Below are 14,951 nucleotides of genomic sequence, written 5' to 3' on the forward strand. Positions count from 1 at the left end.
TAAGCCCAAGGTTTATAAACCTCTCCAGTCTCAAAGGATAGTACATTCGTATATGTTGTTTTGGCAGATGATATTAAAAGAGGTGAAGTGCCACTCTTGACACCATAGGTTTCCCACACAACAGGGTGAGCAGAACCATTCTCTTAAAATGTAACAGGCATGTGCTAATCCTTGTTAATCAGTATCAATTGGTACAAAATCAGGGTATGTTAGAAGAGAACTTAGAAATCATCAGTTGCTGCCTGCTTGTGTTAAATACTATAGCTCAAGGAAGAGACAGGATAAGTACTTTGCCTGCAACCAAAGAACTGACAGGTAGAGAAGGAGAGTTAGCATCCAGGGCTCTTTCCACTGTCCTAAATTCACCACTCCTCATCCTTCCTTTTCCACTTACCTACCATGATTAGTTCAAGTTGGGCTCATGATATCTTTGTAATCAGTAGGGCCTGAATTAGCCTAAAATTTCTGGTGAATCCGAGGTTTATTAATTCATTCAACAAGTATTTTCTGAGCTCTACTACATAACAGCCAGCACTGTTCTAGGTCATTAGGATGATGTGAACAAGGTGGATAAGGTCTCTGCTCTCATGAAGCTTATGCAGCAGTTGGTGAAGACCAATACATAGACACACAGATAAACAAGATTACTTCAGATAGGGATACGCATAAAAAATTTAAACAAAATAGAGCAACATGATGGGGTGAAGGTGAGGGCTACTTTATACTGGTGGGTAGGGAAAAATTCTGTAAGAAGACGACGTTGGGATAGCAATGGAAAGACAGAGAAGAGACCAGCCAGGATATTATCCAAGGGAAGAAAGTTTCAGACAAAACAAGATAAAGCCATGGAAGCAGTTCAAACCCATGTAGGAGCATGGAGGTCAGAGTAAGTAAGGGATTTGCTTTTAGTGTATTAAGAAGCTACTGGAGGGTTTAAAAGTGGTGTAATGTGAGGTACATTTTTAAAGGACCATTTTGGCTTCCATGTGGAGACTGGATCCACTGTAGGGGAGCAGGTGAAGCAGGGAGAACAATTAGGCAATCCCAGGCGAGAGATAATAGGTTTGAACCAGGGTAGTGACAGTGGAAGTGGTGAAAAGTGGTCAGATCTGAGATAAAATCAGTAAGATTTGCTGACTGTTTCTAGGACTTGAAAGGAAGATGAATCAAGTATAAGCCCTGAGGTTTCAGCTTGAGCAACTAGGCTAATGGCAGCATATTTACTAAGATGAACAAGACTGGAGGAGAAACAAAGGGTTGAAGAAAAGGGAGGAAATCAAATATTTAACTTGGATTTGTTTAAATTTGAATTCCTTAGGCTATGTGAATCAAGATCACAGCAGAAAATGGCTGATACAATCAAATCAGCACGGAGTGTAGGGAAACTGCGAGGAGAGTGTAGCACTTGAGACAGGCTCCATACCCTGGGCCTCAGGTGGTAGGTGGAACAGCTAGCAGAACCTAAAGGTGAAAAGAGCTGTTTGGACAAGGTCTGCCAGGAGCTGAGAACTTTGATTTGAGGTCATCAATCCAGAGAACCCCATAGAGAAGGAGCCATGGGATAAATACTCTGTCCTCACCCTCTTCCTTCTCTGTGAGCTCCCGTATGTGCTTCCTGCTGTCTGAATGCAGATGGAGCCTGGCATTTGATGCAGTGCATGCAGTTCTCCATCAGGGTGGAGAAAGATGAACAGGGATGTGGAAAGGCAAGCGGAAGGCTTCTAGCCCACCACCCAAGTGGAAATGGCAAGTAGGTAGCTCAGGAGAGGTGTCAGGGCTGGAAATACAAACTTAGCTATCATATAGAAAGGCTTTTGAAGCCTAAAGATGAGATTTGATCACCTAAAGGGGAGATGGTAGATCAAGGTGACATGAAAGCCCTTGGTTGAGAGACGGAGACAATGAGGGGATACCCAAAAGAGAGATGGAAGGAAACAAGGAGAGTGAGCCTCAGTTTCCTATTAGGAAAACCATAACCACTGAAACTGAACCAAACACAAAGATCCAAAACAACCCCGAAGCCCCTTTCCCCGAGGTCTTTTTATAGAATGGAACACTGAAAGCAGATAGAGCGAGCAGACTTACCAGTGGTGCCAGTAGGACAGTTGGTGCACACCACCTCTTTTGTCTTGGGGACAACAGCACAACTTGAGCCTCCGGGACACGGACAGGGCTGGCAATCAGAGGAGGTTCCCGCAGTTGAATCTCCATAGTACCCATCACTGCACTTCTCACAGTGCGGGCCAGCCGTATTGTCTCTGCAGTTACAAACACCTATTCGGAGGGCAGGTGTGAGAAAACAGGCAAGTGTACAAGTATATAAGACAATGAGCACTTTCTACCCAACTGCTAAAGAGAAGTTAGGTCTAAGAGCTGCCAAAGATCATCTCACCTGTCTCAGGATCACAGGTCTCGCTGTGTCCATTGCAGGTGCAAAGCACACATGGACTGTATGGTCCAAGACTAGGAGTTTCTCTTCTGTAACCTGAAAGGCACATCTCACAAAACTGCCCTCCATATCCCACAGGACAGGTGCAGGACTCCACCCAAGTTGCAGGGACTCCAGGCCCAGGACGAGCACTTGCCAGGGTGACATCATCCAAATATCCAGCACCTGTGTACGGTGAGGAAAAGAAAATCACCAAACTGGCTTGTTTTCCACACCTTGTGTAACCTCAGTAACACTAAAAAGTAACTAGACCCCAAATTCCAGAGAAAATCAGCCATTAGCTTAACTGGGCTCTGATACACTAAACAAGATATCCACGTCTATCCCCTGGAGAAGAGAATTAGAAAACAGCATTTAGAAAAATCATGTGGTACTGAGTGCTAAGTATCTGGAGTAGTGGTATAGCAAACTTTTATTTTATTTATTAATTTGTTCATTTATTTATTTATTTATTGAGATGGAGTCTCACTCCATCTCCCAGGCTGGAGTGCAGTGGTGTGATCTTGGCTTACTGCAACCTCCGTCTCCTGGGTTCAAGCAATTCTCCTGTCTCAGCCTCTTGAGTAGCTGGGATTATAGGCGCGTGCCACCATGCCCGGCTAATTTTTGTATTTTTATTAGAGATGGGGTTTCAGTAGAGATGGGGTTTCACTATGTTGGCCAGGCTGGTCTCAAACTCCTGACCTTAGGTGATCAGCCTACTTCGGCCTCCCAAAGTGCTGGGATTACAGGCGTGAGCCACTATGCCTGGCCCAAACTTTTACATTTTTTAAAACACACACACATACCCTTAGATTTGCTGAATTTTATAGTCCCCACCTATGTGAAAAATGAAAAGCATTAGACAATCATTTGAAGTGAGAAGAGATATGAGCAAGAGTGGGGGGGAGAAAAGAGTTTACATCTATAGCCATTAAGCAGTGTTTTCATTCTTTTGCTACAAAAGCAGGCACTAACTACAGAATTCAAGGATAAGACAGACAGGAAAGCACCTGTCAACAGGTAATACTCAGGTTATATAATTTCTGTCCTCTGTAAAACAGCCAAAAAAACCCCCAAAAAACAAAAAACAAAAACTCTCAAGTAAAGTTCTAATACTAAGGGTTACTTCTTACAAGTATACAATTACTCCAAAGCCCAATGCTTTTCCATTTCTATAAGAAACCAGAGGAAACCTTATATTGCATTAGACCAATGGTTCATCCAATCCAGTGGTGCCCCTGATACAAGCACCAGCAGGAACATTTTATCAGAGAGGTAGAGGCCTCAGTAACATCATCATATTTCCCTGTAATCTCCATTCTACTCTAGGGTTTTGCAGTCTTACGCTTAAGGCGTATTTTTCGTGTTATGAAATAGCACTTGCTGTTTATAAAATTCATTTGAAAATTGACCACCTAAGGCTGAAGGACACCTCCATTACTACCCTAAACGTACTACTTTAGTATGTTTACAGGTTTCTCTTGCCTAGTTAGGTCATGAGATACGACTTTATGGTTTACTGTGCTTCCAATTCTAAACATTGTTAAATCTCCCCATTCTAAAAATACTTTCATCGATCTTGTCCCTACTCCCAAATTATAGCCCATGTCTTTTCCTCATAGCCAAACTTCTTAACAGAACATTCTGTATTTTACTTCCTCAACTTCAAATTACTTTTTAAAGCACTGTGATCTTTCAGTTTCATACCCTCCCCCCACTGATTGATTGATTGATTGATTGAGATAGATCCACTCTGTAAACTCAGGCTGGTATGCAATGACATGATCACAGCTCACTGAGGGCTCAACCTTTTGGGCTCACACATCCCCCTGCCCTCAGCCTCTGAAGTAGCTGGGACCACAGGTGTATGCCACCATGCCCAGCTAAGTTTTTTGATTTATAGAGACAGAATCTTGCTATGTTGCCCAGGCTGGTCTTGAACACCTAGCCTCAAGCAATCTTCCTGCCTCAGCCTCCCAAAGTGCTGGAATGACAGGCGTGAGCCACCACACCTGGACAGTTTTAACACTTCCTAAAAACAAAAACTCAGCAATGATTAAGGGATCACCCAATCCAAAACCCAATGATGCTAGCTTCCTAAACTTGTTAATTGTTTCTCTTTCTTAAAATTCTTTTTCTCCCTTGGGTCTTATTTATTTATTTTATTTTTTTGAGACAGGGTCACACTCCATTGGCCAGGCTACAGTGCAGTGGCACAATTACTGCTCACTGCAGCCTTGACCTCCTGAGCGCACGTGATCCTCTCACCTCAGCCTCCTGAGAAGCTGGTACTACAGGCGTGCACCACCATACTCTGCTAATTTTTTGTACTTTTTAGTAGAGATGCGGTTTCGCCATGTTGCCCCTGGGTCTTAGAGCATGGACCTTAACTGTTTCCAGGATTCCATCCTTCTTTCCCATCTATATTTTCTGTCATATTTCCAAGTTTAAAAATTATTGCCCATATGTTGACAACCTTCTAAATCTGGATCTCTAGTCCTAATCTCTAAGCCCCAGATTCATATTTCTAACTACTTATAAGCCATTTTTATCTGGATATTCACGCAGGCTTCTCAAAAATCAACACACCTAAGCTGCAGATGCCTCTCCCAATACCACATCATCACTAACTCCACCTCCCCAAATAGCTGCACCTTGCTAGAGAAAAAGGTCCTTGTTTAAAATATTTTTTTAGGAAAAAAATTTTGGCCAGGTGCAGGGGCTCATGCCTGTAATCCCAGCACTTTTGGAGGTCAAGGTGGGGGAATCACCTGAGGTCAGGAGTTTGAGACCAGCCTGGCTAACATGGTGAAACCCCATCTCTACTAAAAATACAAAAAATTAGCTGGGTGTGGTGGGGCATGCCTGTAATCCCAGCTACTTGGGAGGCTGAGCAGGAGAATCGCTTGAACCAGGAGGCGGAGGTTGCAGTGAGCCAAGATCATGCTATTGCACCCCAGCCTGGGTGACAGAGCAAGACTCCGTCTCAAAAAAAAAAAAAAATTTTAAGTCTTAAATTCTTTTTCACCTAAAATTATAACAAAATCATTCAATAATTTATGACTTTTAATAATTTAACCAATGGCTCAAATTATAAATTATAATTACACAACAGTAAATAAAAAGAAATGAAGATGAGGCAACTTGAGCCAGTAGAATTATAATTAGAATTTTTTTTTTTTTTTTCTGAGACAGATTCTCATTTTGTCGCCCAGGCTGGAATGCAGTGGCATGAGCTCAGCTCACTGCAACACTGCCTCCCGGGTTTCAGCAATTCCCATCCCTCAGTCACCCAAGTAGCTGGGATTACAGGCTTTCGCCACCTCACCTGGCTAATTTTTGCATTTTTAATAGAGATGGGGTTTCACCATGTTGCCCAGGCTGGTCTCAAACTCCTGGCCTCAAGTTATCTGCTCGTCTCAGCCTCTCAAAGTGCTGGGATTACAGGTGTAAGTAACTGTGTCTGGCCTATAATTAGGTTTTCTAGAAAATCTATTCATATACAATGTAACCTCAATTGACCTACTGATCAACTGAGTAATCAATTAGTGAATAATACTATTTACTAATTTTACCAAATTTTTTCCAGGTCCTTGAAAGCAGTTAAAAAACGCATTGTTCTTATATACAATTCATGTATAATGTGGTTGTTATACACTTCTCAGTGTTATATATTAGGAAAGAGAAACTTTTGCATTATCACGAATCTTTCTACCTGATCATCTTTTTAAACAACTCTCCTAAATTATATCATAACTTACTTCTCTCACTGTATGTCCCACGGATCTTGATAGAGGTCAAGTTGTTTAGGAGCTTCTGAAATTCAAAAGGGGTAAGAGCAGGCCTCCAAGGGTAATCTGTTGCTTCATGGAGCCTGGAGAGAAAGAAAGGGCCACATTAACCTCTGTAAGGATAATTCTGGATGTTAGGGAAACATTTCTTATTCATTTATGCTACCAACAACGCAATGCTCTGACAATCAAATCAAATAAAAAATGAGACTATTGATTTGTTAGTACAATTGGAAAAGATAAAGGTAAACAAAGGAAGGCTCCCTTTTACAAAATCACCACAATAACCCAGAAGGTTTTCTTTAAAATATATCTAGAGGCCAGTTAAATAAAGACACCACTTTCACAATGCTAGTCAAGTCTCATTTTACAAAGAAGGCTATCTTACCTGAAGACATACTTCACAGTGGTCTCACTTGGATAGGAATTGCCCTGAGCGATCAAGGGCACAGATACTCTTAAGCCAGCTCCCTCAAGCACAAGGTCTTCTGCAGAGAGGCGAGTATCTCGCCTGTCCACTCGAAAGGAGAAGGAGAGGTTCTGACCATAACTCAACACCTGCTTGCCCAAGAACTTTGCTGGAATGCAGACACAATGGTGGGCAAGAATGTGAGACTGAGATTAAACAGAGGCACACAGCAAGTCAGACTGCTTTCTAGCCTTACTTACCAGGAGCAATGAAGTACCTAGGAAAGTAGCTGTCTGAGATCACGGCAATATCTTGCCTCTCAGAGGACCATTCCAGAGATGCTTCAGAGCCATCTCTCTGTTCCACACGCCACCCATCCTCATCTGCAGGTAGAGAAGGAAAACACAAGCACTTTACACTGTAAACATCCTGAATTCAGGTCCTCTATGTACCATAAAAATGTGTAAGACCACACCTTGTATACAGAAAGGCATCAATAAACCTTTTTAAATAAATGGATCCTACAACAGTACCTATATATGCTATAGCACTCAAACTATATTTTACTTTACTACTATTTACATAACATTTGCAATCACTATTCATTGAGATAAATTCTAAAGCCAAAAGTACATTTTCATTAAATTAAAACGCCAAACTATAAAAACTATGCATGCTAAATAATACAAAGTGTTGCCAACCATCAAAAAGCCCTCAAAGAGTTACTGATTTTATTTTAAAAAATATTTTAAGTGTAGTCTCACAGTTCTAACAGGTTGGGGGATGAGGTCTAAATTACCAATCTGAAAGGTAGAGGAGATAGAATAAACACTGTAGCCAACAGCATTTGTACAGACAGAAGAATGCCCAAAGCAGAAGCAGGGTGTGCAACCCCTAGGATTAGATGATTCCAGATTAAAAAATCCAGGTTTGCATCTGAAAAAGATTAAGACACACTCGGTTACTTTTTTTTACTTGAACTATGGTAACAGAGAAAACACAATGCAGCCGGAGAAAGAATGCACTACCTTTCACAATTGAAGCCTTCGACATTGTCTTTGCAAACACATCTTCCTGTTTCAACATTACATTCATCTATGCTGCCAGAGGGATCACAAGAGCATGGTCTATTCAATGAAAAATGGATAAAACAATCAGAGAAGGGAGAAAAATTCTATTCTTAAAGTCAACCCTTTTTTTTTTTGAGACAGAGTCTCGCACTGTCGCCCAGGATGGAGTGCAGTGGTGCCATCTCGGCTCACTGCAAACTCCACCTCCAGGATTCAAGCGAATCTCCTACCTCAGCCTCCCGAGTAGCTGGGACTACAGGCGCATGCCACCACACCCAGCTAATTTTTGTATTTTAAGTAGAGACAGGGTTTCACAATGTTGGCCAGGATGGTCTTGATCTCTTGACCTTGTGATCCGCCCGCCTCGGCTTCCCAAAGTGCTGGGATTACAGGCGTGAGCCACTGGCGCCCAGCCAACAGATTTTTTTTTTAAAGAAATACACATAGAACAAAATGGATCCTAAAGTCTTTTTTTTTTTTTTTTTTTTTGAGACAGAATCTCGCCCTGTCACCCAGACTGGAATGCAGTGGCGAAATCTCAGTTCACTGCAAGCTCAGCCTCCCAGGTTCATGCCATTCTCCTGCCTCAGCCTCCTGAGTAGCTGGGACTATAGGCACCTGCCACTATGCCCAGCTAATTTTTTTTGTATTTTTAGTAGAGACGGGGTTTCACCATGATCTCGATCTCCTGTCCTTGTGATCCGCCCGCCTCGGCCTCCCAAAGTGCTGGGATTACAGGAGTGAGCCTAAAGTCATTTTTATATTGGTTTCAGTCTAAGATAGTCATCCCATTAAAACTCTGCTTACTCTCTGTACAAGCCAAACCCCTGTGGCTCACCATTACAGCTAGTCCTCAGTCTTGCTGACAATTATTATGGGAAAAATATTTACCATGCTGCCAATAAGCCACAAGATCTATTAATATGTGTTGACTACATATAGATTCTGCCCCCTTCTTCTGGCTTTGAAAATATTTTACCTGCATCCTGCCTCAGTGAGAGAATGGAATCCAGGCTGGCAACGGTCACATTTGTCCCCCATTACTCCTGGCTTACAGCTGCATCTGCCGTAACTATCACACTGTGTGCTTAGAGAGCCTAAAATGTAAAGTGCCTATTGTCAAACAAAAATTCGGCCAGATACGTAAGTAAAATCAATGTGTTAAAGAAAGATAACTGGTAATTAAAAGCAATGCCTGAGAACCAGTATGCAATCTCCTGATGGTCACAAAGAGAATAAAAACCAAATTTTAAATCAGAACTTTCTCAAAATCATACCCCTTTAAGCCACGGGATTTTAAGTTTCTAGACACATGCTAAAATGAATTCACTCATCAATGTTGAAAATCACTTTGTACCCAATGAAACACTACACACAAGACCAGTTACTTCTCTGTGGGCGCGATCACAGCCCCTTAAGGCCCATGCCTAGAATTTAAGTATTTATAGGGCTAAATTACAAAAATAAAGGTCAAACTCTTGAAGAAATGGGCTAGACTAAGAAAGCTGTGCATCTCTGTACACACACTAACATGCTAAGAATAGTTTAGCACTCTAAGGAGATTAGACTAAACAGAATCATTAACAAGGAAGAACTCACAAAGCAGTTAACCTTTTACAGTCAAAGTTCAAATTGTCTCTACGATCCTGTTGGTAATTATTTACAGAACCATTACTCAGACCACCACCCCCCTCTTACACACCAGAAACTCATCTGAAAGTTCAACTTGGTTAAAAAAGGTGGAGGTGTGGGGTACAGACAGATCTTGACTCATTTCTGTGTTATAATATTGTACACACTTCCACACTTAGTTGTGCAAATGCCTTGGAAACAAAGCTTTCCTTTCTGGGGGTCCACGGAACTATCATTTTGTCTTTCAATCCATCTTCCTGTCACTTACCCACAGGACTACAGTGGCATGGAGAGCAGGCTTCATTGTTTCCAAGGCGGAAGAAGTTCTCCCGGCACCTCTCACAGTGGGCGCCATCTGTGTTATCCTGGCAGTTGGTACAGTGACCCCCATGGCCAGTAGAACGATAGAGTTCAGGGTCGAAGTAGCATTCCTGGGATCGACCATTGCAGTCACAGGCTGTCAGTCAAAACACATGAGTTACATCAGATCTGGGTACCTTTAAGAACAGCATTTTAAGACTTAAAACCAAACATAATTTCCCACATCTCTGAGACAGACAGACGGTGGTAGACTAAGAATGACTACCAGATGCACTGTTTATCAACAACAAGAAGGCCAGGTGCAGTGGCTCATGCCTATAATCCCAGCACTTTGGAAGGCTGAGGCAGGCAGATCACCTGAGGTCAGGAGTTCAAGACCAGCCTGGCCAACATGGTGAAACCCTGTCTCTACTAAAAATACAAAAAATTAACCAGGTGTGGTAGCAGGTGCCTGTAATCCCAGCTACTCGGGAGGCTGAGGCAAGAGAATCGCTTGAGCCCGAGAGGCGGAGGTTGCAGTGAGCTGAGATCACACCACTGGGCAGCAGGCTGGGCGACAAGAGCTAAAACTCTGTCTCAAAAACAAACAAAAAACCACCACCAACAAAACCCAACAGTATGTCAATAAAGGGTATATATAGCCAGAAGATAAAGAAATGTTCCTCCCTCTAAAAAATAGCACCATCATAAATTACAAGGAATTCCCATACTTAGAGAAGAAACTGCCTCCAGGTAATTGTTCATATACAAGTAAAAGTCAAATCAAATTACAATTGTCCTGAATCTTTAGCCTTTATTCTAGTATCAGCTCCAAAAACAAGGTGGCATTTTATATGCAGGCTTCAATTTACCTTAACTTTTTAGGCCTCAGATGAGTCAAATACATTAAAACACTAACTTCCAAAGTGCCAGATTATTTATATATCTAGACTGGGGTAACTTGAGACACATGGGTTAAAATTAGTGCCACGACAGATGAAAGCAGAATTAAAAAGAAATCTAGATCCTCCAGAAACATCCATGTACAGGGAAGCCTCAACTCCAAATGGGTGATCTGTTAAGTAGCTATATTCCCTGCAGGGCACAACCATATTTTAAGACCAAGTATCTGTAGTCACAGAAATTCCTTACTATATTTACAATAAAAAGATTTTTTTCTGAGTTATTGATTCTTCCCTAAATGTAGACAGTATCTTGAAATTATAAAATAAATAACTTACTATAATATAAAATAACAGAAATAAAAAGAAGTTTTATTTGGTTTCAAATCGAACAGGATATTGCTGTTTTAAAAAAATATCTGAATATATCTTTTTTTGTATACATTTTTCTTTTCTTAATGTAGACTTCTTCCAACCAAAATCATGAACACATTTTGATTTGTTTTTTGGAGACAGGGTCTCACTCTGGAGTGCAGTGGTGTCACCATAACTCATTGCAGCCTCAAATTCCTGAGCTCAAGTGATCCTCCTCCTGCCTTAGCCTCCCAAGTAGCTGGGACTACAGATGTGTGCCACTATACTCAGCTAATTTTTAAAAAATTTTTTGTAGAGACAAGGTCTTGCTATGTTGCTCAGGCTGGTCCCAAACTCCCAGGCTCAACTGATCCTCCTGCCTCATCCTGCCGCGTAGCTGAGAGTACAGGCACATGCCACCATGCCTGGCTAATTATTTTATTTTATTTTTTATTTTTGCAGAGACAGGGTTTCACTGTATTGCCCAGGTTGGTCCCGAATGAGTCTCCCACCTTGGTCTCCCAAAGTGCTGGGACTGCAAGTGTGAGTCACCATACCTGGCCCCTTTTGTTCTTTTTCTCTCTTCCTTATGATCAGTTATTTATAGCACAGTAATATAATTGTAAACTTCTTTAGAAACTTGAGTTATTGCCACCAAAAAATCTGAGTTTTGTTAAGTTAGTTTTAAAGGGCCCTTTTCCTTCTTCATTAGCTATTTCTCTTCCCTCAAGACGCCCTAGTTTATCCCTCAATCCACCAAGCCCAGCCCACCTAAAGATCTGATGTTGTGAGACGGTGAAGTGGAATAACACCCCTGTCCACGCCGTCCCAACCCACAGCTAAAGCAAATGCCATGGCTCCCTCCTTGAGAGAAGGTAGTTCTCTTCCCTAGCCCTAGCATCCTGACAATAATGTAGTATTGTCACGACATCCAGAAATGTCACTCTTTGAAGCGTCACAGTGCTGAGGGGACTAACGAGAAAAGCAAATTGACTTAGTTCGTCATCAAAGTCCTTTAGCTACAGTACTCAGTTCATTTGCTAGAGATGAAATGGCAATGTTTGCTTTTTTAAGTAACTTCCTGGATAGACTCAAAATATGACATTATTAAGCAGAATGCTTTTCATGCACACGTCCATTTATTTAAATGCCACATCTTAGGAGTATTTCATTCTTGTACCAGCCTTTATTGTATAGCTTCCAGCACTGAATATTACAGTTCAGTAACAGAATTAAAGAAGCTCAAGCAAGTGCTTACAAATGTTAGAGGAGGCTGTAAATTTTACTTGCAAATCTTAGGATTTGTTGAAAAGACTCGGCAGCTCACTGGAAATAGTCATGAGTTAAGATAGTGGTCCCTTCTCGGGGTTTCTGCAAATAATTTTTTTGTTTGTTTTTGTTTTTTGAAATGGAGTCTCACTCTGTTGCCCAGGCTGGAGTGCAGTGGTGCAATCTTGGCTCACTGCAACCTCCGCCTCCCGAGTTCAAGCAATTCTCCTGCCTCAGCTTCCCAAGTGAGTAGCTGTGATTACAGGCATGTGCCACCACACCTGGCTAATTTTTGTATTTTTAGTAGAGGCAGGGTTTCATCATGTTAGCCAGGCTGGTCTCGAACTCCTGACCTCAGGTGATCCAACCCCATCAGCCTCCCAAAGTGCAAAGATTACAGGCGTGAGCCACCATTCCCAGTCTCTGCCAATAATTTCTGCAAGTTAAGAGTATCTTCTTTCTTATTCTCTTTATTCTTAAAAGAACATGATAAAGAATATTTGTAAGGACATAAGAAAATTATCGCTACTTTAAAATCATGATTAAAAGGTTCCCTTCTCCTGAGATTTCTTTCTCTATCTGTTCAGAATAAACCACGATATTGTGAAGGGATAAACAATGTTTTAAGTTTTTTCATTTTACCTTTTTCTAGGAATACTAGGACCTATTCTTCTTCCCAAAGTTACCCACCTCTCCATCGGAGGAGTGGGAAAATTCTCCCTGTTGTACCCTTTAGTGAGATAAAGAAAAAAATAGTTTTGAGAAATAATGTTGTGCAGCCAGGCGCAGTGGCTCCCACCTGTAATCCCAGCACTTTAGGAGGCTGAGGCAGGTGGATCACCTGAGTGAGGTCAGGAGTTTGAGACCAGCCTGGCCAACATGGTGAAACCCTGTCTTACTAAAAACACAAAAATTAGCTGGGCATGGTGGCACGCACCTGTAATCCCAGCTACTTGGGATGCTGCAGCAGGACAATCACTTGAACCTGGGAGGCGGAGGTTGTAGTGAGTTGAGATCACTCACTCCAGCCTAGGTGACAGAGTGAGACTCAGTATCAAAAAAATAATAATAATAATAAAATAATCTTGGAATGGCCATCTTAGCCTAGAACTCATTATATTCGATACATGTTAATTACCTTGGCTGCCTGAGCATTCATAAAAATAATACTATTTTAAAGGGGAACAAAGAAGACTAGAGAAACCATATTCTGGAGTAGAGTACACTGGCCCAGTATTTGCATCTAAATAAACTTCTAAACCTTGCAGATGCTCCTCCAACTCTGGGACGTGTGTTCATGAAGGAAACACAAAACCCTCAGAGTTTGCCTTTACAGTGAATTGCCCTCATCTATGACTTTCCTCTGACTTGAATACTACTCAAATTACAGAAAAAGCATGGCCTTTCAGAGCTTTCCTTTGAAGGAGGAATAAAAGGAAGTCACCCATTCCTTCTTCCACCCTTGGAAGTCCTCAAGACAATCGACAGACTGATGCCATGGGGCACTCACGCAGGCATTCACTGGCACTTTCTGCAGTTGCCCTCCTCCATGGCCGGTCATTGAAGAAAGGAAGACACTTTTCACAGTCTACTCCATATGTGTTATGTTTGCAGTTACACACCAGCTTATCAAATTCGTTCTTCATACACTCGCTTGCGTGTCCATTACATTTACATCTGGGGAGAGAAGAGACACTCCAAAAAATTGAATGGCTGCAAAGTCCCAGACATGCACACAGAAAAACTATGTACCCAAAGAAGTAAGTTTTACCATTCAAAAGCGTAAACTGAGGAACTGAGCAAGATTAAGTAATGGCTGTCTGAATTTTCAAGGATGAAAAAAAATTAAACAAGGTAGCTTTACTTAACAGGGGTAGGGATTAACCAGACATGAAAAGAAAGTCCCTAACAATTTCTGAGGATATCTGAGGATCAATTCCTGAAGTCAAACCTGTATATCAAGAGGCAGCAGAATGTAGTGGTTCAGAAAAGCATGGACTCTGAGGCCAGGCTGCCTGGGTTTGAAACCCTTCCCCATCACTTACCAGTGTAACTTAGCCTCTGTGCCTCGCCTGTAAAACAGGGATGATGATAATGCCTATTTCATAAGGTTAATGGGAAGATCAAGGAGTGCTTTATTTATGTGCTCAGGATTGCACAACCACAAAATAAGTCAACGAACATCAGCAACTATTCGCCATAATGATTTTAAAGTATTCCGACCTAAAGGTGGTGAGACACATTAGATACCTCATCCCCATATGGATGTCTGGTAGTCAGACTAATATCCCCTGAGGTTGTTTGGAGCAAGAATCCGTGAAGATCCCCTAGATGCAAGTATGATAACAAACTAAGGACTCATGGAAATTCCCATCAATACTAATGTGCACCGTGGAGTAGTAATGTTTCCCTCACTTGCTTCCTTAATGACAGCAATCGGTCTCATAGTTTCAACTACCATTCACTGATACACTAAAACACTTCAGGATCATTGACAGTGTGGCAGGACGAGTCCCAAACTTAGATCTCCAGCTTTCATCTTCTCTCAAGCTCTTATCCTTCACTGCTGCACAAACTTTGATGTCCCCCATGACCTGAAATTTTACATATGTATAACCAAACTCATCAGTGTAGCTCATCTTTATTTTGTTAATAATATCAACCATTCTCCTGATCACTAAACCTTAAAATTTAAAAAGCACCTTTGACTGAAGTCCTGGTTCAAATAAAATGCATCTATATGTTCCTTTCCATTCTGTTGCCACCAGCTTAATGTCATGTATTTGTTGCCTA

At 41.6% G+C, this 14,951-nt stretch overlaps 1 protein-coding gene across 2 annotated transcripts in view; it reads right to left on the minus strand.

Moving 5' to 3' along the window:
- LAMC1 (laminin subunit gamma 1) overlaps window positions 1-14,951 on the minus strand; it is a 121,044-nt gene that overhangs the window by 21,729 nt on the left and 84,364 nt on the right. For both annotated transcript variants that reach the window (XM_021929676.2, XM_021929679.2), the window contains exons 4-13: window positions 13,669-13,835; window positions 9,602-9,790; window positions 8,681-8,798; window positions 7,660-7,758; window positions 7,431-7,567; window positions 6,892-7,014; window positions 6,611-6,800; window positions 6,193-6,305; window positions 2,393-2,614; window positions 2,086-2,274 (exon numbers count right to left, since the gene is read on the minus strand). In XM_021929676.2, coding sequence (XP_021785368.1) covers window positions 2,086-2,274; window positions 2,393-2,614; window positions 6,193-6,305; window positions 6,611-6,800; window positions 6,892-7,014; window positions 7,431-7,567; window positions 7,660-7,758; window positions 8,681-8,798; window positions 9,602-9,790; window positions 13,669-13,835 — 1,547 coding nt within the window. The remainder of the gene's footprint in view (window positions 1-2,085; window positions 2,275-2,392; window positions 2,615-6,192; window positions 6,306-6,610; window positions 6,801-6,891; window positions 7,015-7,430; window positions 7,568-7,659; window positions 7,759-8,680; window positions 8,799-9,601; window positions 9,791-13,668; window positions 13,836-14,951) is intronic.

Source organism: Papio anubis, chromosome 1, assembly GCF_008728515.1.
Source record: "Papio anubis isolate 15944 chromosome 1, Panubis1.0, whole genome shotgun sequence".
In the NCBI taxonomy this organism is placed as follows: domain Eukaryota; kingdom Metazoa; phylum Chordata; class Mammalia; order Primates; family Cercopithecidae; genus Papio; species Papio anubis.